At 42.2% G+C, this 25,877-nt stretch overlaps 1 protein-coding gene and 1 long non-coding RNA gene across 3 annotated transcripts in view; both read left to right on the forward strand.

The window, feature by feature from the left end:
* The first annotated feature begins 6 nt into the window (after window positions 1-6).
* On the forward strand, window positions 7-6,103 carry CDKN2C (cyclin dependent kinase inhibitor 2C). The gene is made up of 2 exons (XM_027837938.1): window positions 7-182; window positions 4,152-6,103. The coding sequence occupies exons 1-2, from the start codon at window positions 54-56 to the stop codon at window positions 4,578-4,580; spliced, it is 558 nt and encodes a 185-aa protein (XP_027693739.1). The 5' UTR covers window positions 7-53; the 3' UTR covers window positions 4,581-6,103.
* A 2,818-nt stretch (window positions 6,104-8,921) lies between these two features.
* Window positions 8,922-25,877, forward strand: part of LOC114024924 — a 34,950-nt gene continuing 17,994 nt past the window's right edge. The window contains exons 1-2 of one of the 2 annotated variants that reach the window (XR_003566968.1): window positions 8,922-9,252; window positions 25,148-25,250. This is a non-coding gene — a long non-coding RNA (uncharacterized LOC114024924). The remainder of the gene's footprint in view (window positions 9,253-25,147; window positions 25,251-25,877) is intronic. The other variant, XR_003566969.1, reaches the window with a different exon arrangement.

Here is a 25,877-nt window from a genome sequence, read left to right on the forward strand (position 1 = left end):
GGGGGGGGGGACCCGACTAACTCATCTTTTCCCGATCGTCAGGACCCTAAAGAATGGCCGAGCCTTTGGGGAACGAGCTGGCGTCCGCAGCTGCCAGGGGCGACCTAGAGCAACTCACTAATTTGTTGCAAAATAATGTGAGCGCCAATGCAGAAAATGGATTTGGAAGGACGGCGCTGCAGGTTGGTATCCCGAGAGGTGGGGGAAACAGGTCCCCGAGGCTGCGTCCCTCCGGGAACCGGGCTGGGGGAGCGACAGCCAAGGAGCTGGCCGGGGTCCCCAATCCCACTCTTTTTTGAGACGGAGCCGGTTGCCATATTTTAGATCTCAACTTTAAGTCGATCCAACTCCCCCCAATGACGTACTTGGAATAAAATCGCCAAAGCCAATGACCTAGTCGATCTCAGGGAGGTGGCAGGTCTCGCCTCGTTTTTGAGGGGCTTCTGGGGGCCAGGGTCGGGGGGTGCTCCCCAGCAGTCCTTCCAGCGCTGAGGTTGCTCGAAGCAGATCTGTAAACACGTCTCAATGATGATTATCTGAAGTCAACACACTGCTATGAGTGATTTGGGCTGTTTTGCCCCGATAACTGCCTCCCAGGTCCACTTTCTCTACTCCTGCCTTCCAGGAGATTGCCCTTTGGGGAGCTGCGAGGGCTTCGTCTCCCGCCCAGCAGCCCCGGCCCCCAGCTCCCAGCCCTGGGGCGCGATGTCCATTTCACAGTTAACGCGGCTGCAATCGCCGCCGCCGCCGCCGCCGAGCTGCCTGCCACCCGCCCATTCACAAGGCAACCCGGGGGGAAAGGCGACTTTGCGGCTCGGCTAGAGGCTGAGCGCCCGCCCGTTCCTTAAATTTACAGACAACAGCCGAAATGCGCCCGAGTGCCAACTATTTATTGTACCTGATAGAATGGGGGTGTGGAGTTTTACGCCTCCACTTCCCTGAACAATATCACGATGTGGATGAAAAGAGACAAAAGGCATAAGCGTTTTCTAAAATAGTCTCCTGGTGTTCTAACAATCTATGTTACGAAATGCTACACTTGAGCCCTAGTCTTTTGGGGGTTTGGAGTGTTTGCTTTCAGACACAGAAATTAGGATTTTAAGTGACAGGAGATAGCTGTTGGCAGATGGAGTCCTTGTTCTCTTTTAAGCTGAAAATCGGGATCCAGGACCTTGCAAAAAATATTTAGTTTTCACTGAGCTTATGCATGGACACGAAAAATCTTTCCTGTTTGTGATTTCAGAGAGATTGAGGGAAAAGAGATACGATTGTCCTGATTTTTTTCTTCTAACTTTGCTCCACAGAAAGGTAGGATCACCAAAATGTCACACGCTGAATAGATTAAAAGGATTTCTGTTGAAAATCTAAATATTATAGAAAACCCAGAAGGGAAAGGGGCGCTTGAATTACATTAAAAAAAAAAAAAAGACTACCCAAACCCTGGGTTTTTTACAGAAATACAGGGAGAATTTTACTGTTAAATATGCCAGGGACTTATTTTGGGGTCAGTTTTTATATAAGCATACAATGTTGTTTACATTACATATACTAATCAGTATACTAATACCCACTTATTGAAGCTTAATCCTGACTGATTTAATGACACACACCTACTCTCCCCCAAAACAAAAAATCATGAAAGAAGAGAATGTAAATTTATTTTCAGTATGTATAATCTTGAAACGGTGAGTGGTGATATAATTTGAGAGAACTTTCTCTCAGCACTTTCCAATATTACTATTATTTGCTATGGGGAGATGGAAAATTTCCTTCCACAATTACATTAACTTAATTTAATTGCAGTAACTTTTTTTCCCCTTCTGAATCTTGATCTCCAAATTGGGATATTAATGGCAAGGCCTGAGTTGCAGATTTACTCTTCAAAGCTCTAAGGTGTCTGTGTCTCCTCATGCCTTCTCTTCTGAACACTGAATCAAACTTCAAATAACCTCGTGATCACCAGAAGGTGTTAGGTCAGGTTTTATGACTCAAAATGTTATTTCAGAGAACTTATTTTTAAAAAAAATCAATAGCCTTGTGCCCGATTTTAATCTTTGCCTCCTGAAGAAGGTCTAAAACAGGCAACAGTGTTGTGGTTAAGGAAAAGGTTAATGGCCGACTGTCTTCAGTAAGCACAGACTTAACATTTTGCATCTTTAATATATTTTACCACCATTAGTTAATTAGGGATTATTACTAATCAAAGCAATGCTCCTTTTCAGAAGGAGATCAATTTCGGGGGTGTTTTCCAACAGATTATAAATAGAAATGCAATACTTACTTGTCTACCTGAATGTAATAAAGATTTTTCACATGTTGACATTTTCTGGCTTATCAGTGAGAGACTCTATTTTCCAGAACCAAGAATCTATATTTTGTATTTTGTATGATGCAATCCAACATGATGTGACTTTAGAACACTACTAATGAGGGCCACTGGATGTAGGCCTTCTTAGCACAGTGAAGGAGGTTCATACACAACAATAGATACCTAGCATATGTCTGTGGAAATTTGCAAATCAAACCATTTGTGGACAAATGCTAATTACTGAGCCTTAATTTTGATGAAAAACATTAGAAGTAATTGACAATAGCTATTCCTAGCTGCTTGGACTATTAGAACTAAAGCAAAGCAGGGGAAGGGCCACTAAGTGATTATATAAGAAGGGAAAACAATAGTTCAAGGCACATAGGGACTCAAAGTAGACAGTAATCTCATCTTTTCTTTCCAAATCACCCATTTGAAACTCAAGTGGTCAGTTAGAACTTTGTAAAACAAGCAGCACTTTGTAAAAATGACCAGTAGTGAATGTTTGTATTTGTATTATTTAAAAGAACATTGGTCAGACAGCCTGTAGTTTCCTCTCAAACACAAACACACACGAACTCTGTTTTAGTTTGGTTTGATTTAGTTGGTATATATAATCGAAAGGGAGGAAGCCTCCTAAATTAGTGAATGTCTCAACCATCATTTACACTTTCTTTGGGAATGGAGGTTTCTAAGTATAAGATGCATCTCTTTACTCACTGTAAAGTGATTGGTCGATATAAAATGGAAAAAGAAATCAAAACTGCTTGTCCTCTGAGCTTTGATTTTATTTTGGAAATTAGATGTTAAGAAAATTAGATCATTCTGGATTAAAAAAAAAAAACCCAATCCCAATATATTCTAATATTGGGTGATGGAATGAAACCTAATACTGTGAGCACTTATTTTGTTGTTTAAGGAAGTCACCCAAATGGCTGTTTTTACTCCTGGGGCCCAGAAAATGTCACCCCTTTTGTGTATCACCAGATGTCATTTTTTCAGCTTGAACAAGAATAAAGATTGACATTCTTTATTTACAATAATCAGTCCCACAATCTCTTTCATTTCGTAAGCTTAATGAAATGGAAATTACACAATTCTTAAGTATTCTGGATTGAGAGCTGGAAGGGGCCTTAGCCATCCTCTGGTGAAGAATTTCTCAGTGATCCTGTTTTTAACACTAGGTTCCATGAGTGTATTTTTATTCACCTCCCTAAAAATCATTAAATAATTTCTCCTTGAAATTATTCAGCTAACTGTTGGTCCCTGGCTCAGGCTGCAAAGATTTTAACTGTGATAAATTTGCTATTGTATTTGCAGCCTGTTTAAGATCTTCTATCAGTCACTCAATTGTAGGAGTTTTCAAAATAATAATAATCACAATAACTTCCATTTCAACGGCATTTGAAGATTTATGAAGCATTTGGCCCACAACAGCCCTGTAGGATGATTCAAGTATGATTCTGTCCATTTTGCGGATGAGGAAACAGGCTAAGAAATGGGAAGTCCCCCAGCTAGGAAATAGCAAAGCGCAAATCTGGGACGGTAGGATTTAGGGGTGCAAAATCCTTGGTGCCTAGGGGAATCCAGCATCTTCGATTTTTCTCCCTTCCCCTGGCAGTACTTTCCGCATGCTCAATTTCCCCTCTGTTCAACCCTTCCACCCCTCACATCCCTGCAACCATAATGACCACTTTATTGTCCTAATCCGTATTCTCAGTAACAATTAATAGTACTGATCACCTAATGCCACCACCTTGGGTAAAGTAAGAGAGCCCAGCCCGACTGATGGCTCGGCGAGAACCTTGAAGGAGCCCACCGCCTGTCTTTCTGTTGTTCCCAGGTGATGAAGCTCGGAAACCCGGAGATCGCGCGGAGGCTTCTACTGCGCGGTGCCAATCCGGACCTGAAGGACCGCACGGGCTTCGCGGTCCTGCACGATGCTGCCCGGGCCGGCTTTCTGGACACCTTACAGACTCTGCTGGAGTTCCAGGCCGACGTGAACGTGGAGGATAGCGAGGGCAACCTGCCGCTGCACCTGGCGGCCCGCGAGGGCCACCTGCCCGTCGTGGAGTTCCTGCTCCGACACACTGCCTGCAGAGTGGACCACCGGAACCACCAGGGAGACACCGCTTGCGACGTGGCCCGCCTCTACCGCCGGGACGCCGTGGTACGACTTCTGGAGGCCGGCAGGCCCGACGACGCGGCCCCGCTCCCGGGCGGCCCGGCGCCCGCCACTTCGGCCCCAGCCGCCGCAGCCGAGCCGCCCTAGAAGTCCCAAGGCTAGGCCGGCTACTGCTCCGGCGCCGCACCTTCCCTCCGTGTTCTGCTGCCCAGTCTGACTGTTTGCGTGCGTGCCGGGGATTACTGCGCTCTCCCACTGCCTTTTAAGCAAATAGTCAAAGCCTCAAACTACGGAGGTGGGATTCTTACGAAAGATTTATGAATATATTTAAAAAGGCTTCCAATTCGCCTGCAAACACCTCCCTCCCCACCCCACCCCCACCCACCCCCAGAGACCTAATATCTGCTTGCAAAACTGCTTTGGTCTCCTCCGGAATATAGAGTTTCCTTCTTCCTCAATTTCCAGCCTCAACCCACCTCAGCCCTCACCTCCCTAACCCCTCTGATCCCCTTGCCTATTCCCCCCACTACTTTGCAACTTCGTTTTCAAAGAGTCTATCTATATCCTGATGCTTCTTTTGCCTAATTAAAACTCTTTTAAAATGGGACAAATGTTTTCAGTGATTTCTTCCTCCATTCCCACTTTCCTCTCCTCTCTGCTATGATTGTACCCAGGAAGGCTTTATTCAAAGTGTGTGAGAGTTTATTGGGTGGATTCTGTTCAAATAACATCACAGGCCCTAGAACTGGCAAGGACTTTATAAATCATCTATGTGCAACCCTCTCATTTTACAGTTGAGGAAACTAAGGCCCATGGAAGTGTCCAGTGGTCTATTACACATAGGGCTTAGAGCTGTAAGGGGTTTCTGAGTTGGATGGTCGTGTACACTTTCATTCTCCTTTTACAGAAGCAGAAAGTGAAGCCCCGAGAGGGGAAGTGACTTAACCAGAAGACAGGTGGAAGCAAAGTGAGAATCCTCGAGCCCAGGTTTCTTCTAGACCCAAATGCAGTTTATGTCTCTTTCCACCTCTCTATTCTATGTTCAGTTGAGGACTTCCTTTCTCTTTAACCCCCTCCTTCTCCCAAAAAAGAACGTGGTGGATGGCCACCGTTCCCGGTGGAGAATCCCCCCAAACTGTTTCCCATAAGTTTGTGATATTTTTTCTGGGATTCTCTTCAAGCCAGAATTAATTGCTATGGGGTCGAGAACCAGTCTCTGATACAAAGAAGTGATAAAAAGATATAGTGTAGCTATAGAAAACCCCTGCAGTCTTTTTACAGGCAGTCTGCTCTTCAGACTTTCTTCACTTTAAAAATCACTTCTCAGAATGAAATGGATTTCAAGGAGTTTGGTTTCCAAAGTCTGCACTGCATGTCCACTAAGAAAGAGGCCAGCCCTGGTTGGTCCTCAGTTTCAGCAAACCTCAAAATGTTGGATAAGCATCGAATACATGTGTCCAGATGTTGCCTTCTAGCAGGAAGTTCAGCTACATATTAAACCATTTTCGAAATTATTCTCTGAATTGCAATTGTAAATGGAGGGAACTCTATAAATGTCACTCTCCATGTTGAGGTTTCTGTTTTGTTTTCGTAAAAGGCAAGGCAACAAGCATTTATTAAGCACTTTTTGTGTGCGGGGAGCTGTGCTAAATAAAGAATCTGGCCAATAACTAGGGTTACTTTTCTTTACGAAATAAACCTATGCAACTGGCCAGAGTGTTTGGCTTCTTCTCACTCTCCCTGCAGTTCAGAAGGGTTGTCTGTGAAGCTCGTCATTATTGGACACAAATTGTCCGGCTTCTAGCAGGAGCATTCACCTAAGCAGAAGGATGGTCTTCGGGAAATTCCCCTCCATCCTCCAGTGGAATGAAATTCACCTTCCCTGTCCCCTGAAAAATATGTTAAGCTTCAATAAAGCACAGGCACCATTCTGCTAGATGGCTTCCTGAATACAGTTGGAGCTGAGAGCAGGCAAATAGGTCTGAGTCACTGATTATCCATGAGTGTAAAAATCACAAGGAGAAAGCTTTTAATCATTCTGACCCAGCAACCCAAGGCACTGTCTTAAAGCAAAGCAATCAGCTCCATCCGACTCTCTATATGCTTAGCCAAGTCAAAGTAGGTCACTTCTAACACTCCACCAAATTAAACTAAACTAATAGTGACTTACACTCTATACACACACACACACACACACACACACACACCTCAAAGGAACAGACCAACACAGAACTGGAATTGGATCATAAGTTTATAGGGCCAAAGCACCATTGGCCTTCGCTCTTAAGAACAGATATCCAGAATACAAATCACACTCCCTTGGACTATTTCTATCTGAGTAAATTGATGGCACTTGAATGAGGCCGCTTATTTTCCAAGGTAAAGAAAATGGTTAAGGATTCAAACTAAGACTTTCCTACAGTAGGTAATCATCTAGTAATGAAGGACCATTCTCAATTTAAAGTAGAGTTTAATTGATTTTTCTGGATTTTCCCCCGTCCAACAGTTAGGTTTTTCACACTGCAAAATTGCCTCCTCCCCAATTCCCTCCCCCCCCCCTTTAAAGATCCAAAATATGACTCCCAGGCAAATTTTCCAAGCTTCAGCTAGGCCCAGCAAAGAGTCCTCATGCCATTGGTTTGAATTCAGGTGGTGGGAACTCAATGTTTAGAAGGGTGGGGGGATTGTGAAGGGAATTGTTTTTCTTCAACAGCCTGAGGTTGACATTTGAAATCGCTGCATTACTCTGTTGCTTTGTACGGAAATCACTTTGCTCATCTCAGTATTTTAGAAATGACTAGTGTGGTCTTCTGTAGGAAGTAAGAGAAGCCATGATTCGATCGTTCAGAAGACCCGATAAGATGCATTATTCGGGCCCGTGAAAATACTGCAACGTGTAAGAAAGACTGAACATCGTACCGAGGGAGCAGGGTGGGCGGGAATCCAGCTGCTCTCCACTGCCCGGAGCTGCAGGATGGAACTGGAAGGGAGGGGACAGCCTGGAGCGCCTGAGGGCCAGCTGGATCTCTGGCAGAGGCCGGGGCTGGGGATGATAACCCGGGACTGGGGGTGAGATAGATGAAGGGCTCCGGAGAAAAGTTATGTAGGAAGCCAAGGACAAGGCTTCTCTGCTTCAGATCCCCCCAGTGCCAGAATATGTCTGGAATAAGCACAAGAGCAGTTCTAGCCCCTGCAATGGACCGAAGGGTGCGTGCGCTGCGTGGTGGGAGACAGCAGCTACGTTTAACCACCTGGGCCAGGGTGGTCAAAGCCCCATGGACAAGTTCGCTTCAGTTCCCAGGTGTCACCTCCTGTGCACCTCGTTTCCTGAGGAGATTCGACGTAGGAGGTGGAGAAGTACAAAGCCGCAGGGAATGAGTCCTGGGGGAAGGAAGGAATGAGCTTTGGGATCTTGTCCATTTCCCCGATGCGGTTCGAAATAAACCTGCTGGGGAAGAAGCAGGAAGAAGCTAGGTCGGTTCTGCCCTCTCCTAGCACAGAGAGGTTTCCTCATCTTTGAGCCCAGGTAGAAATTACCCACCACAAGACTGACCACCGAGCTGAATGAGGATAATCAGCCGCAACCACAGCTTGCTTTGCTGCCCGGAATGGAAGGAGGGCGACCAGGAACGGAGAGAGCTGGGGCCAGGGAGGAAGCATGAGGAGCCCTTGTTCTAGGTCAGAATAATTCTCAGGCTAGAAAGGGGAAGGGGCACACTCCCTTGGGAAAACCCAGAGAGATGAGCTCTCGCCCTAAATCAGAGCCTAGACCGGCCCTTGATCTTTCTTCGAAGCCGTCGGTTAAAGATATAGGCTTGGAGCTGTAAGGAACCTTGGAGATAATCTAACCAAACCCTTCCTCCCTTTATAGGGGAGGAAACTGAGGCCCAGAGGAAAGAAGGAATAGCCCTGAGGTCAAATAGCTAGTAAATGGCAAATCAAGTAGCAAAGGCAGGATTTGAACCTAGGTCCTCAGAGTTTCCTTCTTGGGGATCGTTTCTAGGCCCGGGCTTAGGCAGGGTAGAAGTGGGAGCCCGAAGCTCCTTCTCTCCCCCCCCAGGCTCTCGGCCTCCCCCCCCCCCAATTCCGCCCCCCCCCCCCCCGGGTGAAGAGAGGCAGCCTGCGTTGCTGGGGGTGGGGGTTGGAGGAGAGGAGGAGAAGAGGGGGTGTGGAGGACTTTCAAAACCGTTAGCTATAGTAGGGTTGTTTTTTTTTCTCTCCTCCTCCTCCTCCTTGCTACGGTTTCTTTTCTTTTCTCTTCCTGTCCAAATATTTTTAAATTTCCGCGCCTGAAATAACAGCTCCTTTAATTTACTCAGTTTCCTCCGAAGGCTGGGCTGCCTGCTAGGCTCGTCTCCCCCCACCCCCACCCCATCCCCTCCGCCTGGCTCCCGCGGGTCGTGGGGCTGAGGGGGGGGGGGCAACAAGCGCTGCCTCTGCCCCCGCCCCCACCCCCCCCCTCGGCCCCCCTGCGGGGACCTCGCCTGACCCCGGCTCTTTGGGCGCCTTGGGCTAGCGGGAGGAGGCAGGGATGGGGGAGACCGCGGCTTCCTCCCCTTTTCCTCCACCCCCGGCTCGCTCCCTCCTTCCCTCCTTCCCAGCTTGGCCTCCCCTGTTCCCAGTCTCGGGGCTCCTTTTAGCCCGCCGCCCTTTGGAGAGAGCCGCCTTTTCGCGGGGACTTCTGCTTTTCTGCCCCCGACTCGGACCCCCAATCTCCCTCAGTCTCATCCCCCAGCACCAGCAGCGGCAGCGGCGGCGGGACTGAGTGACCGAAGCCTCTCCCCCCCAACCCCCCGGTAACCTTGGAGGCGCCCTCGCAGTGAGTCTGTGCGGGGCCTGCGGGGGGCGGGGGGAGGGGGGAGCGGCGAGAGCGGGGCAGGCGTTTCCTGGCTGCGGCCGCCAGGCGCCCGGGGACCGGCTTTCAGGGGCCGGCATCTCCCCACCTCCCCCCAACTCCCCCTCCCGCCAGACCAAGCTCCTTGTTCTCTGGATGGGGGGGGCAGTCAAGGGAAGGGGTTCGGCCCGGCGGCGATCCAGCAGGATCGTGACTGTGACCTTGGGCCTCCGGGCTGGAGGAGGCTGGAGGGCAGCGTGGGAGAAGCGAGAGAGGCGACGGGGCGGGGGTAGGAGGGGGCCAGGAGGGCGGGCTTGTCCCGGGTCCCCATCGAGGTGAGCTGGCCCATAGGAGGGGGGAGGGAGTTCTGGGGAGAAGGTCAGTAGCAGGGAGCAGAGCGCGGTGCGGAGCCGAGCCCCAGGGAGCGGCTCGGTGCCCTCGGTCCCCGAGAACTCCAGGGACCGACCGGCCGAGAAAACCAAGCAGCGATCGAGGAAAGGCAACTGTTAGAAGGCACCTGGGCAGGACTGTCCCGCACCAGGCTACAGGACTCATTTCCCACCCCTACTGCCTAGGTTAAGCATATGCACGGTCCTAAGAGTACACATGAACTGCGCGTGACAAATCGTAGGCGCTTAATAAATGTTGGTTGAATCAAACTGAAGAGGCCAGTCCCCGAGCATCCGTGGAACTTAGAGCCAGAGGCTGGGGATGGGGGTGGGGGGGTGGAATCTGTCAGTGCTTTGGGTGGTGGTAGTAGTGGTGCTTTCTGTCTGAAAAGACCCCCAAAATGGAGAGTGGGTCTTCCACATTCCCCCAGCGGCAGGCACGCTGACCCCGGAGTTGGACCTGCTCTGAGTTCCAGGCGGGGCAGACTTCTCAGGCCAGGCTGCGAGCCTCAGGTGCCGGGGAGCGGGGTCTGGGGGCTTCTGGGCTCCCCTCATCTTCCCAGCCTCTGGTCAGCAGTCTCGTCCCTGTCTCCGGGGCAAGAGAGAACCGCGGTGGCCGCCGCCGCCCCCACAGCCGGCTCGGCACCTGCGAAAGCCCAAGCGGAGCTCGCAGAGGAGCAGTCTGTAAAATGGCTTCTGAGAAGTGCAGAGGGACAGACAGATTGCGGGCAAAGAGAGAGAGAGGGACGAGAGAGTCAGCAAAGCCACCTCGGCCCTCCTGGTACTTTACATCCACTTAGGTCCTTCTCTTTTCCCCTCCACCTCACTGGAGCAAGAGTTTTAGGACAGGCCAGGGCAACAGCTCCATAGACAGTACCCCCCCCCCCCCCGCGCGCCTTCGCCCGCCCCCACCTCCTAAAAACCCACTGTCAGCCAAAAATATCAGTTCTTTGGGGGAGGAAGTAACAAGCCGCCAGTCCTTATTCCAACTTCATTTCTCTACTCCGTTAGCACTGTTGGTCAAATTGCTTCAGAGGAGAAATTATCAGCCGGGATTTTAAAGGCATGTCATTGACAAAGTTAACTAAAATGCTGCTAATCCCCCCAACCCCCGTAACACTTAACACGTTGGCATTTGAAAAATATATTCCACTCTCCTGGATAGATCTGGGGAGGCCAGATGGTGAGCAAAGTCTGCCCTTTCTCTCCTCAGTGTTCCATCAACACCCAAGGGACTTGGAAGAGAAACCTTAGGGGACAGACAGCCTCCTTTGCCCCTCAGAGCCGTAGCAAGCACTCTGACTTCTCTGTCATTTCAGTAATCTGTCTTCGGGTGTGTAAGCATAGTGATGAGGCCAAGCTTTTTCAAGACTTAAATTTTAATTTAGATGTTGAACCAAGTTCTGCATCTAGCCTACAATAAAACACGCCCTCCTCCCCTCCCCCGAAGAAGCAGGCTGACAACTGGGACTGGCCAGAGTCTAAGCTTAGGCACTCCCTGGGAAAGGGGCCTCGGAGCGGCCCAAGGAGTTCACACGAGTGTGCAGCAAGAATTAGCCCATCATTTGGCTAATTTCTGTGTAGACTGTAATAGTATCTCCCTGAGCGACAGACTCAAACTGCTTCAAGAGCCACTTGGGCCCAGTTCATGGGCTGTGGTCCTTCCCTTAAGGCACTTCTGTTAAAAAGGGCCCCGGTTCCCCGAGCAGCATCTTTGCGAATGCCTTCACTGCCCCACTCAGCCACTTCAAACCAAACCACCCAAAAGGACTATTTGAAACATTTAAAAAAAAAATATGCATTTCTATTTTTGTCATAACACTAAACAGGTTGGAAGGCAAGCCTCAGACATGCCTACAAGAAATAACCTTAAAATGAATAAATATATTGTGGTTTTCTGCTGATTCAAGATGCAATGAAATCACCTCAAGTAGAGCAAAAATATTATCACATGGGAACAAATGATTAAATTAAGCAGCTGTAACTTCTTAATGATTAACAATAGCGCAATCCTCCTTATCAATACTCAAGTAAACAATACAGTATACTATGGTATCTGAATTGTAAATAAAAGATAATAGCTGACAGTATAAAATGTTGCCGAAGACACAAAGAAAATTATCTCCTTTTTAAAATACAAATACAGTTATTTAATATATTTAAAATAAAATTATAAATTTTTATAGCACATTGTTTCATCTCCTATACTACAATTATTTTTTGCTTCCCTTTCTCTCTACATAACTATAAATTACTGATTAATGTGAGTCATCACAATTCTTTATTTTTTTGTCTCCACACTGTAAGTAATGAACAAGCAAAATACCTAAAGGAAGCATGTTTTTCAGCTTTTTAAAAAATTCTTGACCCTACAGACATCAATTTCCATGATGTATTAACATTACTCTGATTTTAAAGGCAAATTTATTTATGGAAAAAGGTAGTTATTGTCACTTTTATTTAAATTCTATAGTGGGCCTATGTGGAGTGGAGGGAAGCACATAGTGCCTGGTCTTATTTTCATAAAAATTATATGAGGGAAAAAAATCACTGTGAACTCTATAGTATAGCAACTCACAAATTATTATGTTTAATATAAATTATACAAAAATTTCCTGAAATATTTAAGAACATAATACATGCTAAAAGGTTAGACATGGTTGTAAGAAGAATAAATTTCATCTCTGGCCTTTGGCAAAGTAATTTGCTATTTATTAACTTCTCAAATCAGGATATGACATAATTTTTGCCTTACAAGACTAATAGAAAATTAATTTGTTAAGATCTATAGAGAAATGTGAAAAGAAGAAAATGTCATAAAAGCCAAAGCAACATAAATATATTTTTTTTTAAAAAAAGCAAATCATTCCCTCTGAAGTTGAACATCTGCTGTAATATATCTTCCTTATTAGAATTATATTTCAGATGATCATTTTTTTCATTGTTAGTTCCTCTCACTAGATCCAAAAGCTCCTATGTATCCCTTCAGTCTAAAAAGCATGTAATTGATGTGCAACAAAAGACAAAATAGCACTATTTAGTGCTCTTTCATGTCATTAAAAAAACCTCTCCCTTGGTAAATCCAAGCAAAGAGCAAGAAAAGAATTATGTATATGTATGTGTGTATATTACATATATTTTAGAATTTTACCAATTTAATTCAACATTTCTTTTGAGCTGCCAAATTATGGTTTTTACTATAGTGACAGAAACTGTTTTCCCCATACACAAGTTCATTTTCCTTTCTGATCCAAGTAAAAGAAGATTAAATAATAGATAACAATGATTCCCATTTCTAAAGCACTTTAAGGTTTACAAAGTATTTGCCTCACTTTGCCAGATTCTTTAACTTAAACTGATTTTATGGACTTCAATTGTCTTAGCTGGATATGCTGTTTTATAGATTTTCCCAAGTAGTGTAAGCTGTTCTAAATGGTCCACTGATGTGTGCATATAGGTATAATAAACTCTTAGATAACAGTTTTTTCTCCCTTTCCCAATTGGAAACTCTAAGGAAAGTGAGGAAACCATTTTTACTGGAAGCCCACCATATTTGCTGCCAGAAGCTAATGTTTTTCAATTTACTAAACTTTTCCCTTGGCCTTTTCAGTAAAATAGATTGAAAGGGGCTCACTAGCTATCTTCAAGTTAATCTTCAAGATTTGATAAGCAAAATAATAATAATAACAACAACAATAATAATTTGTGAGCTTTTGCAAAAATGATATGGTAGCATTGAAGACATTACTTATAAATACTGTGGTACTTTGTAACTACTGAATTGTGAGATATGCTAGATTATAATGAGCCACATAAAATAATGTGAAAGAGGAAAAGTAAGAAAAAATTTAAAAAAAACTTTGTGTAAAAAAACAAAACAAAATAGAATGTTTGCCTCCCAACAGCCCAAGGAAGGTAATGAAAGTAATGTGAATTGAAGAGTATGAACCAGAAACCACAGCTAACATGATAGTGTTTCTAGTTCTAGCCTGACTACTGTTTCAAAATCCTCCTTGCAAAAAATATATGTAAAAGCCAATGACCAGCTAATACAATAATATTTTAGTTATTAAAAATACAGTGATAAGAATAATAAGGAAAATGGATCATTTCACATGAGGTGTTTAATATTAACATAAAAGGTCCTTTAATATTAATTAATCATGATGGGTTATTTGCCATCGTGATTGAAATCCAAAAACAAGAACAAAACAAGCCACAACAACCTTAAAAAAAAAAAAGAGGAGGACATCAACATCTTTTTAATCATATGATAATAGGAAATAATATTTAAAAATTAATTTCTAGGTATTTTTAATTTTCTAGTTTTCAGTGAATTTTCCTATCATTTTCATCTGGATATGGATAAATGTATATTTTTAATTTTCAGCTAAGGGAATAGTTGTGAAGGCCAGTGATTGTTTATTGTTATATGGGTAAAGTGTGTTTATGACACAGTTTACATGCAGATAAGAGATACCCCTACAACATATCAGTGACTAACTCAGAGCCATATTCAGATGGCAGAGAGATGGGTGGCCACATTGGATATTCGCCCTTGGGGCTGATAAATGTAGGATTGAGGTGGGCATTATGCCAAGTACAGAATGGATCAGAGGCTGGCTGACCAGGGCACTCTGGGCAATCAGCAAAGCACTGTGCTAGCTGTAAATTGCCAACGGAGGTCCAGACTTTTCTGTCTCTACCAAAAACAAAAAATAAAAAATCATGACCTTGCACTAAGGCAACAAAAAGAGGAGAAAATTATTTATTGTACCTCGAGGGATATTGTGAATAAATTATAACCAAAAGCTAAACGTGGCAATAACAGAGGCTAGTGAATAATAACAGTAAAACCAAGTTATTCTGTAGGTCAATGATCACCACATGACTCAATGTTGTTGTTGTTTTTTTTTAATCACTGGCCTATTTATGAAGTTTTTAATTTTTTAATTTCAAAAAAAATGCACCTATTTCTAAAAGGCTTATGGGTGCATTTATCACAAAAAGAATGCAAAATTTATACTTACATTAAAAGTAACTAGCAAAAAAATGTAATTGTTTCACAATAAAAATACCCCCCAAAGTACTTTCGGTTCTTCAGACCCTCCTGGAAGATCTTGCACCATACCCTCGGGGTAAGTCAGCAAATGAAGCTTTTGGCTGTTCAGCAGGGGAAAATAATTTTAAACATGAGTGCTTTCTAAGGAAAATATTCTATCTCCAAATACCAAGATGAAAATCTGGCAATTTTTTGTAGTGGCATTCTTTTTCATCTATTAATATGAGAAATACATTGAGGAAAGATGTAAGGTTAATTTTAATGATTATCAAGGATAGAGTTCTAATAGCTAGTATAAGTAAATTGGAGCTTAAATATATTTAAGTGAAACAGATGGTTAAGCATGAGGCTACTCTTGCCAGGTAATATAATGGACTATTTCAGGAGAAATCAACTCAAAATATAGGTTTTAAAAAACACCTCATACTATAGAATAATGAGGCTATTACATTTGACAAAAATAAAATCTCCCTTGAGAACAATCTCAATTAAACTGAAAATGAAGGAAGTGACCAGATATACAAATATAACATATAATATGTGTGTGTGTGTGTGTGTGTATATATATATATACACACACATATATATATATACTGTATACATGTGTGTATATGTGTATATGTGTTTGTGTGTATGTATATGAAATTTGCCAGGAGTCTGAAAGATGTAGACTTTTGGGAAACAAAACCTTATATGTTGATGAGGAAAGGGAAATTAGCAAGCCAGGCTCTGGTCCCTGGGGCCATGAAAGTGTCCCTGAGCAGGTCACTCTACATCCCTTGGGCCTCATTTCATCTTCTGTTAAAATGAGGGGGTTGTATTAAATCCCTTCCAGCTTTAATTACCTCTAATTCTTTGCTTCCAAGTAATAGGAACTCCAACTATAATCAGAATCTATGCTCTAGAGTGTCAGAAAATATTCTAATGTGAGAATGTCCAGAAGATAGGCTACAGGTTAACATTGTGGTGTAAATAAAATCAAGTTCTGGGGCTGAGGTTTCACTTCTCCTATCCCCCTCATCACTGAAAGACATTCTCGACTATTTGGGAATTTTAGCAATTATAGGTAATTCAATTTACTGAATCAACTAGAAGCAAATATAACTCAGGAGAAAAGAGTTCTAGAATCTGGGGAATATTACAGTGATAAAGTAGCAGTGATCCATCATATATACTGAATAGCTTTACCTCAAAAAGTAAAAGAGAAGTAATAATATTCAGTTTTATGTATTGACATTGCAATCAGGGTTGAAGTCAAATTGAACAACAGCAGAAATAACTTTTTTGCTATGAAAGTAATCTTTCATGGCAGCATAACTCAAAGTACAACAGCCCCACAATAGTGAGGAACAGAATTTTCTAAGTGTATTGGACTGCCTATTTCTCTTTAGGGAAATATACACACATATATTTACACCCACAGATATATGTTTATATATACATATATATCCTATATACTCTCTCTATGCTTTAGGGAGACTGTAACAGGAGACATACATGGGGAAAAGGAGTTCATTAAAATTTAGACTTCTCATTCCTGAGTATGATCCAGGAGAGGTTATCAGACTTCACAGTTCTAAAGTCTAAGGTGGTCTCAGGGTAGAGGCTCTTACATGTATATTTCTCTTTAATTAAATAAGCATTGGACACTGTCCTAGGTGCTGGGCATTCAAAGATTTAAAAAAAAAAAAGCAGTCCCTCAAGGAGCTTACAATCTATTGGTCAGTTTGAGGAGGGAAGGATCATTAATGACTGAGAGAATCAGGAAAGGCTTCAGGGAAGATGAACATAATAGTTTCAACTTTTTTTTAAGGCAAAAATTTGGCAAGTGAAGTTTTTAGTCATTTTAGAGTGTATGGTGCTACCATATAGCAGATCATCAAATAAATATTTGTTGACTTAAATTTGCTTGAATTTTCATTTTCCTATAGGGTATTAATTTATACATAGAAGCAATTTGGTGTACAGGAAAGAGAACTGAGCCTGAACCAAGGTCCAAATTCAAACTCTGCTACTTATTACTACCCATGCAGCACCAGGCAAATTTTTAATTTCCCTGGGCCTTAGTTTACAAATCTATAAAAATGGGTTTTAGATTAGATTACCTCTAAGGTTCTTTCCTGCTATTCAAAATTCTATTAAGTTATATAGATGAAGGGTGTGCTTGGATAAATATTGATCAAAGTAGCACAAATTAGGGATGACCTGATGCCAGAGAAAGAAAGGGCACTTAGCTCAATGATGGTCATTTAAGGTACATCACAGCACTGTAGGAAACACAAATAAAATGGAATAGAATATCCCTGGCCCCAAGGAGCCAACAACCTGCTCAGGGAGCTAAGATCTATACACCTCAAACAATTAAAGAATAAGTAAGGTATAAGCAAGTGCATGGTAGTATGACATAGAACTATACCACAAGGCAGAGTTTATTGGGGGAAAATGCCATCAAAATGCCAACACCATTCATTTTATTAGTATTCAGTGGGAGACTTTATTCTCTGAGAAAACAAAAGAACCAGTCACTTATATTAAGAATAATAGAATTGTAAAATTTCACATCTGGCAGAATGCTCATCATCTACTCCAACCCTTGCCTTAACCATGAAATCACCTTTATAACGTTGCTGCAAAGCTCCTGCTTCAACTTTAGTGATGGGGAACACCCTTTCCACTTTGAGATGGCTCCATCCAATGACTAAGAAGATTTTCTTTACTTGGAGCCAAAAAAATTTGCCTTTTTTGCAACTTCCTCCCTCTGCTTCTAGTTCTTTCCCCTGGGGCCAAGCAAAACAAGGCCTATTCCTCTTCTGTAAGACAGCCTTTCAAATGCTTAAGGACAGCTTTCATGTCTACTTCCCCCCCTACTTCTCCCTTCCCAGCCTTCTCTTACTCAGTTCCTTTAATCAATTTCCATATAGCCCAGTTTCTAGTTTCCTCCAATCTTGGTTACCGTCTTCAGGATGCACTCCAGATTGTCAGTGTCCAGCAAGTGCTGAATACAATACTCCTAATGAGGGCAGAAAGCAATGAGCCTATCACTTCTCAATTTGTGGATTCCATTTCTTATTTGAGGAGCCTCACAGCCGATTAGCTTTTGGGGTCATTATATCTCACACTAGAGACTCACACACCGTTACAACTCTTTAATTTTTTTTATTTTGAATTTAAACATAAAAAAGAGCATTTCCATATACAAGGTAGGACACAAAAAGATTGCATATGAAATCATAACTCTCAGTTTATACTTCTTGCTTTTTAAGCAAAAGGATCTAATAAATTCCACATGTTATTTTCAAAGTTGTACTACTTGTCTGTGCTTCCTTCTAAAATTTTTCCTGTTCTCTGTGGTGGTTTTTTTTGTTGTTGTTGTTGTTTTGTGTTGGTGAGGCAACTGGGGTTGTTAAGTGACTTGCCCAGAGTCATACAGCTAGTGAGTGTTACGTGTGTGAGGTCAAATTTGAACTCAGGTCCTTCTGACTCTAAAGCCAGTGCTCTATCCACTGCGCCACCTAGCTGCCCCAATTTGGTGTGTTATAAAAATGTTTCAATAGCTCTTTTTTTTTCATTATTGATGGTAACTTCCTTTCTCCTCCCCAATTCCATTCCCCACCTCTCATTTAAAAATCAAGAGAAAAAAGTGCATTTGACAAATACGCTTAGTTAAGCAAAATGAATCCACACAGCCATGTCTAAAAAAGTGTGTCTCTGTATCTTGAGACTATCACTTCTGTGTCAGGAGGTTGGTAACATGTTTCATCATAGTTCCTTCGGAGACATGGTTGATCATTGTATTGATCAGAGTTCACAAATTTTCCAAGCTGCTTTTCTTTACAATGTTGTCCTTGTATATATAAATTGTTCCCCAAGTTCTGCTCACTTCACTGCATCAGTTCATACTACTCAAGATTCTCCGAAATTTTCTCTTTCGTCCTTTCTTAGGGAACAATAATATTCCTTTATGTTCACATGCAAAATTTGTCCAACAATTCCCTGATTGATTGGCAACCCCTTAAATTCTTATTCTTTTAATCCCCTTTTCAGGATCATGAACTTTATTTTGCTTGTGACTATTCACTACCTTTTACCTGCTCCCCCTTTTCTGACTTGTTGCTGCTAATGAGATTGAAAAATTTCCATACCAAATTGTTGTTGTGTATATATATACGTGTGTGTATGTGTGTGTATGTATATGTATATATGTATATATGTGCTCATTTCAGATCAGTGAGATTCATTTGATGCCCCCCCTCCACCTTTTCCTCCATTACTTGTCTACTCCTCTTCCCACACACTCTGATCATGAGAAAGAGCAAGCTCCATGCCCTTCTTCCTCATTTCTACTCTAATGTATTTCTTTTATGTTTTCTTCTCTTTTCCCCTCTTAAAACCCTCAGAATAGAAAGATCTGGTTTTAACTCCTTCCATACCATTCAAACACATTTTAAGGTTTGGGAGCAACACTTATTTTTTTCTCCCCATATTAGAAGGTAAGCACCACATCAACATACAGCCCCCCCCCCCGCAATTGCTCAAATATATTTGCCTTTGTAGATTTCTTTTGTCTCTTGTATTTTTATTTCCAAGTTTCTACTCAGTTCCAATCTTTCCATCAAAAATGTTTGCAAGTCTTCTATTCTATTAAAGATTTCCCCCCATAGGATTATATTCAGCTTTACAGTATAAATTATTCTTGCTTGTAAATCTTTATCTTTTACTGTTTGGAATATTGCATTCCAAGCTCTCTTCTCATAGAGGAAAAACTGTCTCTGTCTCTCTCAGCTAGGTAGTATAGTGGAGAGATTGCTAGGCCTGGAATCAGGAAGACTTGAGTTTAAATCTGACCTCAGATACTTACTAGCTGTATGATGCTGGGCAAGTCACTTGACCTAAGCTGTACTGAGTACAGTGCCTAGCACATAATAGGTACTATATAAATGCCTATTCCTGTCTCTTCGCCTCATGTACAGGAGAAGTCGTCAGGTTTTGTGGGATACTGACTATGGTTTCTTGGTACTTGAATTCTTTCTTTCTGGATTCTTGCAATAATTTTTTTTTTTAATATGGAAGCTCTGGATTTTGGCTATTACATTTGCAGGGCTTTTCCTTTTGGGGTTTCATTCAGGAAGTGATCAATCTTCATTTCACTGTCTGGTTCTAATAGAGCTAAACCATTTTCATTTATGAATTCTTGATATATAAAGAAATTTTATTATGGTTTTGCAGGAACCTAGTATTTCTTAAATTATCTGCCCTAGACCTATTTTCCCAATTTGCTTTTTTTATATTATCCATCTAACATTTTATTTTTATTTTTTTCACTGATTTTGTTTTATTTCTTGCTGGCTTATGTTAGTCAGTCAATAAATATTGATTAAGTGCCTATTACTATGTGCCAAGCACAGTGATAAGAACTTAGCATACAAAGAAAGGTAAAAGCCAGTCCCTGCCCTCAAGAAGCTCACAGTCTAATGGGAGAAACAACTTGCAAACAACTATAGATAAACAAGAGATCTAAAGGATAATTTTGAAATAATCAACAGAAAGAAAGGATTAGAATTAAGAGGGATAGGGAAAGACTTCCTGTAGAAGGTGGGATTTTAGCTGGGACCAGGGAAGCCGGTAGGAAGAGAGAGCATTCCATGTAATGGCAAAAGCCAGTGAAAATGCACAGAGAAAGAGAGAAAGGAGATAGGTTGTGAAGTGCTTTGAATACCAAAGGATTTAATATTTTCCTGGATATAAAAGGGAACCACTGATCAGAAATATGCTTTAAGAAGATCTTTTTGACAGCTGAGTGGAGGATGGACTGGAGTGGGGAGACACTTAGGGAAACTAACCAACAGGCTATAGCAATGGTTCCAATTTGAGGAGATGAGGGCCAGCATCAGGGTAATGGAAGTATCAGAAGAGAGAAGGAGATGCGTATGAGAGATATTGTGAAGGTAAAATCACCCGGCTTGGCAACAGATTGGATATGGTGGGGAGAGAGATTGAACAGTCAAGGGAGGACACCTAGGTTGCAAGCCTGACTGAATGAGAGGATGCTGGTGCCCTCAATAATAATAGAGAAGGGGCCCTACGGATAGAGCACCGGCCCTGAAGTCAGGAGGACCTGAGTTCAAATCCGGTCTCAGACCAAACACTTGACACTCACTAGCTGTGTGACCCTGGTCAAGTCATTTAACCCTAATTGCCTAAAAAAAAAAAAGAAAAAAAAAAGAAATGTAGACATGAAGGTTAGGAAAGCGGTTAGGGCTGGATAAGTAAATCTGAGAATCATGAACATAGAGATGATAATTGAATCCATGGGAGCTGATGACCTCATCAAGTGAAATAGTATAGAGAGAAAAGAGAAGAGGGCCCAGGACAGAGCCCCTGGGAGACACTCATGGTTAGCAAGCATGACCTGGCTGAAAATCCAGCAAAGGAGATTGGGAAGAATTAATCAGAGAGGTAGAAAGAGAACCAGGATAGAGTAGTATCCTGAAATCCTAGAGAGAAGAGAATATCAAGGAAAACCTGGTGATTGACATTGTGAGGAGTGAGAAAAGGCATTTAAGAGATCATGGATTTCTGTCTGATCAATACCAGTTTTCAGGGAGTCTCCACATGGACAAGGTATACTGTTTTCTATTCTAAGTTATTTATATCTCTTTCAATTATTTTTCTGCAGCACTTTTCTTTCATCTTAAAAAATTCTTTGCTTCATTTCTTCTAGGCATTCATGGAAATTCCATTTTCCCCTCTGATTCCTTACTTTCAGTCTTTATTCCTTTTCTTCCCCAATTCCTTTAATCAATCCTCATATAGTAGAGATTCTAGTTTCTAGGTTGGAATTTTGGAGATCTCTAGATTTATAATAATTTTTTATACAGATTGTTACCTTCTTTAGTGAATTCATCTCCCCAGTTTCATTTATGAATTGGGTCTTTTCCAGGATTATGCTCTGCCCTCTGCTGCACTTTTGAGTGAGGTGGTAGGGCTCTGCCTAGTCTTACCCTCCATCACACAAGTTCCTGTGCTGACCTCAACTTTCCAGTGTTAGAGGGGCAGCTAGGTGGCACAGTGGATAGAGCACCAGCCCTGGAGTCAGGAGGACCTGATTTCAAATCCGGCCTCAGACACGTAGCACTTACTAGCTGTGTGACCCTGGGCAAGTCTCTTAACCCCATTGCCTAGCCCCCCACCAAAAAAAAACCTTTCTAGTGTTGGACCTTCATGGATCTTTAAGATTCAGAGTTATGGGTTTTCAAGGTGCTCAGTGGTATCTAAAGACAGAGTACTGGGGACTCTGTGGTCCCTAGTACCACCTATATGGAGCAGTGGATTAGCATGAGGCTTGAAGTCAGGAAGACCAGAGTTCACTGGCCTCAGAGACTTACTAGCTGTGTGGCCCTAGCCAAGTCACTTAATCTCTTCTGACTCAGTTTTTCTCAACTGTAAAATGGAGTCATTTGCACCTACCTACCAGGGTTGTTGGGCATAGCTATTATGAGGATCAAATGAGACATTTGTAAAGCACTTAGCGCAACGCTTGGCACATAGTAGCTGCTGAATAAATGTTCACTCCCTCTCCACCCTGAATGGTCCTGGTCTGAATGATGCTTTACCCGCTCTGGTCATTGCTGCTTCCTATTGCTTCCAAGGCCTACTCCATGAGTTTCCATCCTGGGGCTTTCTCACAGGAGCCCTCCACTCTCTGTCTGCCTACATATGCCTTTGCAGGTCAGACTTGTCTCCACTGGGCTGTTGGGTGGCTTCAGGGTGTGAGTTTGTTTGCTTCCGTTGGTACTGGCAGCCCTCTGTCACATTCCTGAACGGCTTCTGTCTGAATTGGGGGCAGTTATGGAGTGGAGATAGTCATTGTAGTTTCTCATTGGATTTCTTGATCGTTATTCAGCCTGGCACAAATATCAGATTTTTGTTGGAGTAGGGGTGGGGGTGCTGGGAGGTCTGCCTTTGTCCAAGAAGCTACTTTGGTCAGAAGCTCAGGCAATTACAACTCCAGGTCTATGTCACACAAAATATTGCCTGGACAGCTTAGACGTTTTTGAATCCAAGGGTAGGACTTTACATGTGTCCCTATAAAATGTAGTTGTGTTAGGTTCAGCTTCATCATTCCAACCTGTTGAGACCTTTTTGAATCCCAATTCTGTTATTTGCACCAGTCAGACCACATCTGGAATTTTGTTTTCAACTCTGGCAGTCACAATTCAAGGACACTGATGGCAGGATGGCAACCTGATGTGAACACTTCCTTCTACGTTTCCCTCAGATCTGTCACCTACAAATCTGATGACCATTCATCGTGCTCATACAAGATTTCATTCAAGTCATTGGACAGAAGGAGGCCAATGACAAGTTCCTATAACACTCTGCTGTAGACCTATCTCTGAGAGAACCTCAATCCATTAATTACCTACTGTTTGGGTCTACTTGTCCAGCCAGTTCCTACTCTATAGAATGAATTACAACTTAACCCTGCCCGTAGCTCTCTATCTTTTCCACAAGGATACTAGGAGGGCATTTATCAGATGCCTTACTGAAACCCAAATATCTTGAGTCAACAGCATTGCACAGCAATATGTGGCTCAGGGCCTCCCTATTTCTCAAGTATGTACCAGAAGCACAGACCTTCGGAGTTGAAAAGAACCTTGGAGGTCCATCTAGCTCAGTCTCTATGGGAAACAAAACCTGAAACAAGCCTGAAAAATTGGCCATCTAGCATTGATCTAAAGACTTTCAGGAAATAAGAAGAAGAAGAAGAATGCTTTAAAAATAATAATAAGGGGAAAAGGACCCACCCATATGTACAAAAATATTTATAGCAACTCTTTTTGTGGTGGTAAAGAATTGGAAATTGAGAGGATGCCCATCAATTGGGGAATGGCTGAACAAGTTGTGGTATATGAATGTAACAGAATACTATTGTGCTATGAGAAATGATGAACAGGCGGACTTCACAAAAACCTGGAAAGACTTGTATGGTCTGATGCTGAGTGAAGTGAGCAGAACCAGGTGAACGTTGTACACAGTAACAGCCACGTTGTGCGATGACTAATATTGATAAACTTAACCCTTCTCAGCAATACAAGGATCTAAGACATCTCCAAAGGCCTCATGATGGAAAATGCTATCCACAAAGAAGAAAGAGCTATGGAGTTTGAATGCAGATCAAAGCATACTATTTGCTATTTTTTTTTTTGTTGTGTTTTATTTCCTCTTTCTGGTGGTTCCTCCTATTGGATCTAATTCTTACTTACAACATCACTAATGTGAAAATATGTTTAATAGGAATGTATATGAATAACCTATATCAGATTGCACACCATCTAGAGGAGGGAGGGGGAGAAAAATTTAAAACTCAAAAGTTTATGGAAGTTATTGTTGATAATTCAAAATAAATTAGTGAAAAATGAAAAAAATGATAAAAAGGATAAATAATTCCAAAGGTCTTTTTGGGTGCTGTTTGTTTTAGGGTAGAACAGAACTGGTTTGCAAGCTAGAATTCTACAGTGATCTGTGGCTCTTGTAACCCAGGGACTCTCATGATCACTTTTTTTTTTTTTTTTGGTGAGGCAATTGGGGTTAAGTGACTTGCGTAGGATCACACAGCTAGTAAGAATAATGTGTCTGAGGTTGGATTTGAATTCAGGTTGACTCCAGGGCCAGTGCTCTATCCACTGCGCCACCTAGCTGCCCCCTGGCCACTTTTTAAGAGGGAAAATCATTCCCCTTTCAGATAACTCTAGTTGTTATAAAGCTTTTTCTCCCCCTTTAAATCAAGTTTACATTTGACTCTTTGCAGTTTCCACGAATTGCTGCTAGTTGTGTTCCCTGGGGCCAAGCTGAACAAATCTGATCTCTCCTCCATATCACACTCTTTCAGCTATTCAAAGACAGCTGTCACGTCCTTCCTGCATCCTTTCTTCTCGATGTTTCCTTCAATCAGTCTTCATAGGTCAAGAACTTGAGGCCCTTTATCATCCTGATGGCTTTCCTCTCTAGCTTTTCAACGTCCTTATACTATGCTTCTCCAAGATCACCTTACTTTTAGTGTGAATATCATGTCCCTAGTTCTGGGCGTTCTCTTCATGCAACCTCAGATTGCACTAGCTTTAGGGGATACCCTATCACATTTTTGTATGGTCCACTAAAATCCTCAGATCTTTTTCAGAAAAATCGCTCTCACCATGCCTCCCTAATCTTGTACTTATCACGTCAATTTCTTGAACCAAACCAAAAGTATATGTCATATGAGAGAAATCGTGTCATTGTCAGAAAATGTCATAAAAAACAATGTACAAAAAGGGGTTCCAAATGGAATGTTGGTCTCTGTAATTCAAATCAGAAGAAAGGAAGGAAGAGACCAGTAGTGCAACAAATTAAATGAAGGAATTAAAAGACACTTTGTGTTCCGTTACAGCAAATTTGGAAACCCGTGAACCAGAAGACTAGACAGAGAGACAGCATGTTAATTGTACAAATGAAGAGGAAGAGAGAAGCTCTCCAAAGTGACTGTGTCCCAGGTAACACATACACTAATATATTAAAATAATCAATCAATCAGTAAACATTTATTCATCACTTGCTATATGCCAGGCATTGTGCTAAGTCTAGGAATACTAAACAAGTCAAAAGATAGCTCCTGCTCTCAATCTAATGGAAGAGACAGAAAATATAAAAACAAGTTATAGAGAGAATAAATAGGAAATGATGAAGAGAAGGAAGGCACTGTGCATCAATAAGCCTGTCCTCCTGCAGCCCCTCCAATAACTCTGATTTTGTTTTTGTCATCTCTGCCAATCTGATGGATATGAATTAGAACCTTGGTGCATTTTCCTTATCATTAGCAGTTTGAAGCATTTTTTTCATGTGATTGTTGATAATTTGCATTCTTTCTTTTGAGAATTACTTCAATAAATTTTTAACATTTTTATTTAAAGTTTTGAGTTCCAAGTTCTATCCCTCACTCCCTCCCTTCCTCTTCTCCCCTCTCCCTGAGATGGTGGTAAGCAATCAGATACGTTATATGTGTGCAATTATGTAAAACATTTCCATATTAATCGTTCTGTACAATAAGACCCGAATAAAAGAAAAAAATGAAAGAAAGTAAAAAATAGCATATTTCGGTATGTATTCAAACAATATCAGTT

The sequence above is a fragment of the Vombatus ursinus genome, unplaced genomic scaffold, assembly GCF_900497805.2.
Source record: "Vombatus ursinus unplaced genomic scaffold, bare-nosed wombat genome assembly UNPS02014825.1, whole genome shotgun sequence".
Taxonomy (NCBI): Eukaryota; Metazoa; Chordata; class Mammalia; order Diprotodontia; family Vombatidae; genus Vombatus; species Vombatus ursinus.

Bases quoted from the DNA above. Each gene is read 5' to 3' on its own strand.
- CDKN2C (XM_027837938.1), top strand. From the start codon at position 54: ATGGCCGAGCCTTTGGGGAACGAGCTGGCGTCCGCAGCTGCCAGGGGC. The intron at 183-4,151 runs GTTGGTATCCCG...TGTTGTTCCCAG, and splicing joins TTGGAAGGACGGCGCTGCAG to GTGATGAAGCTCGGAAACCC.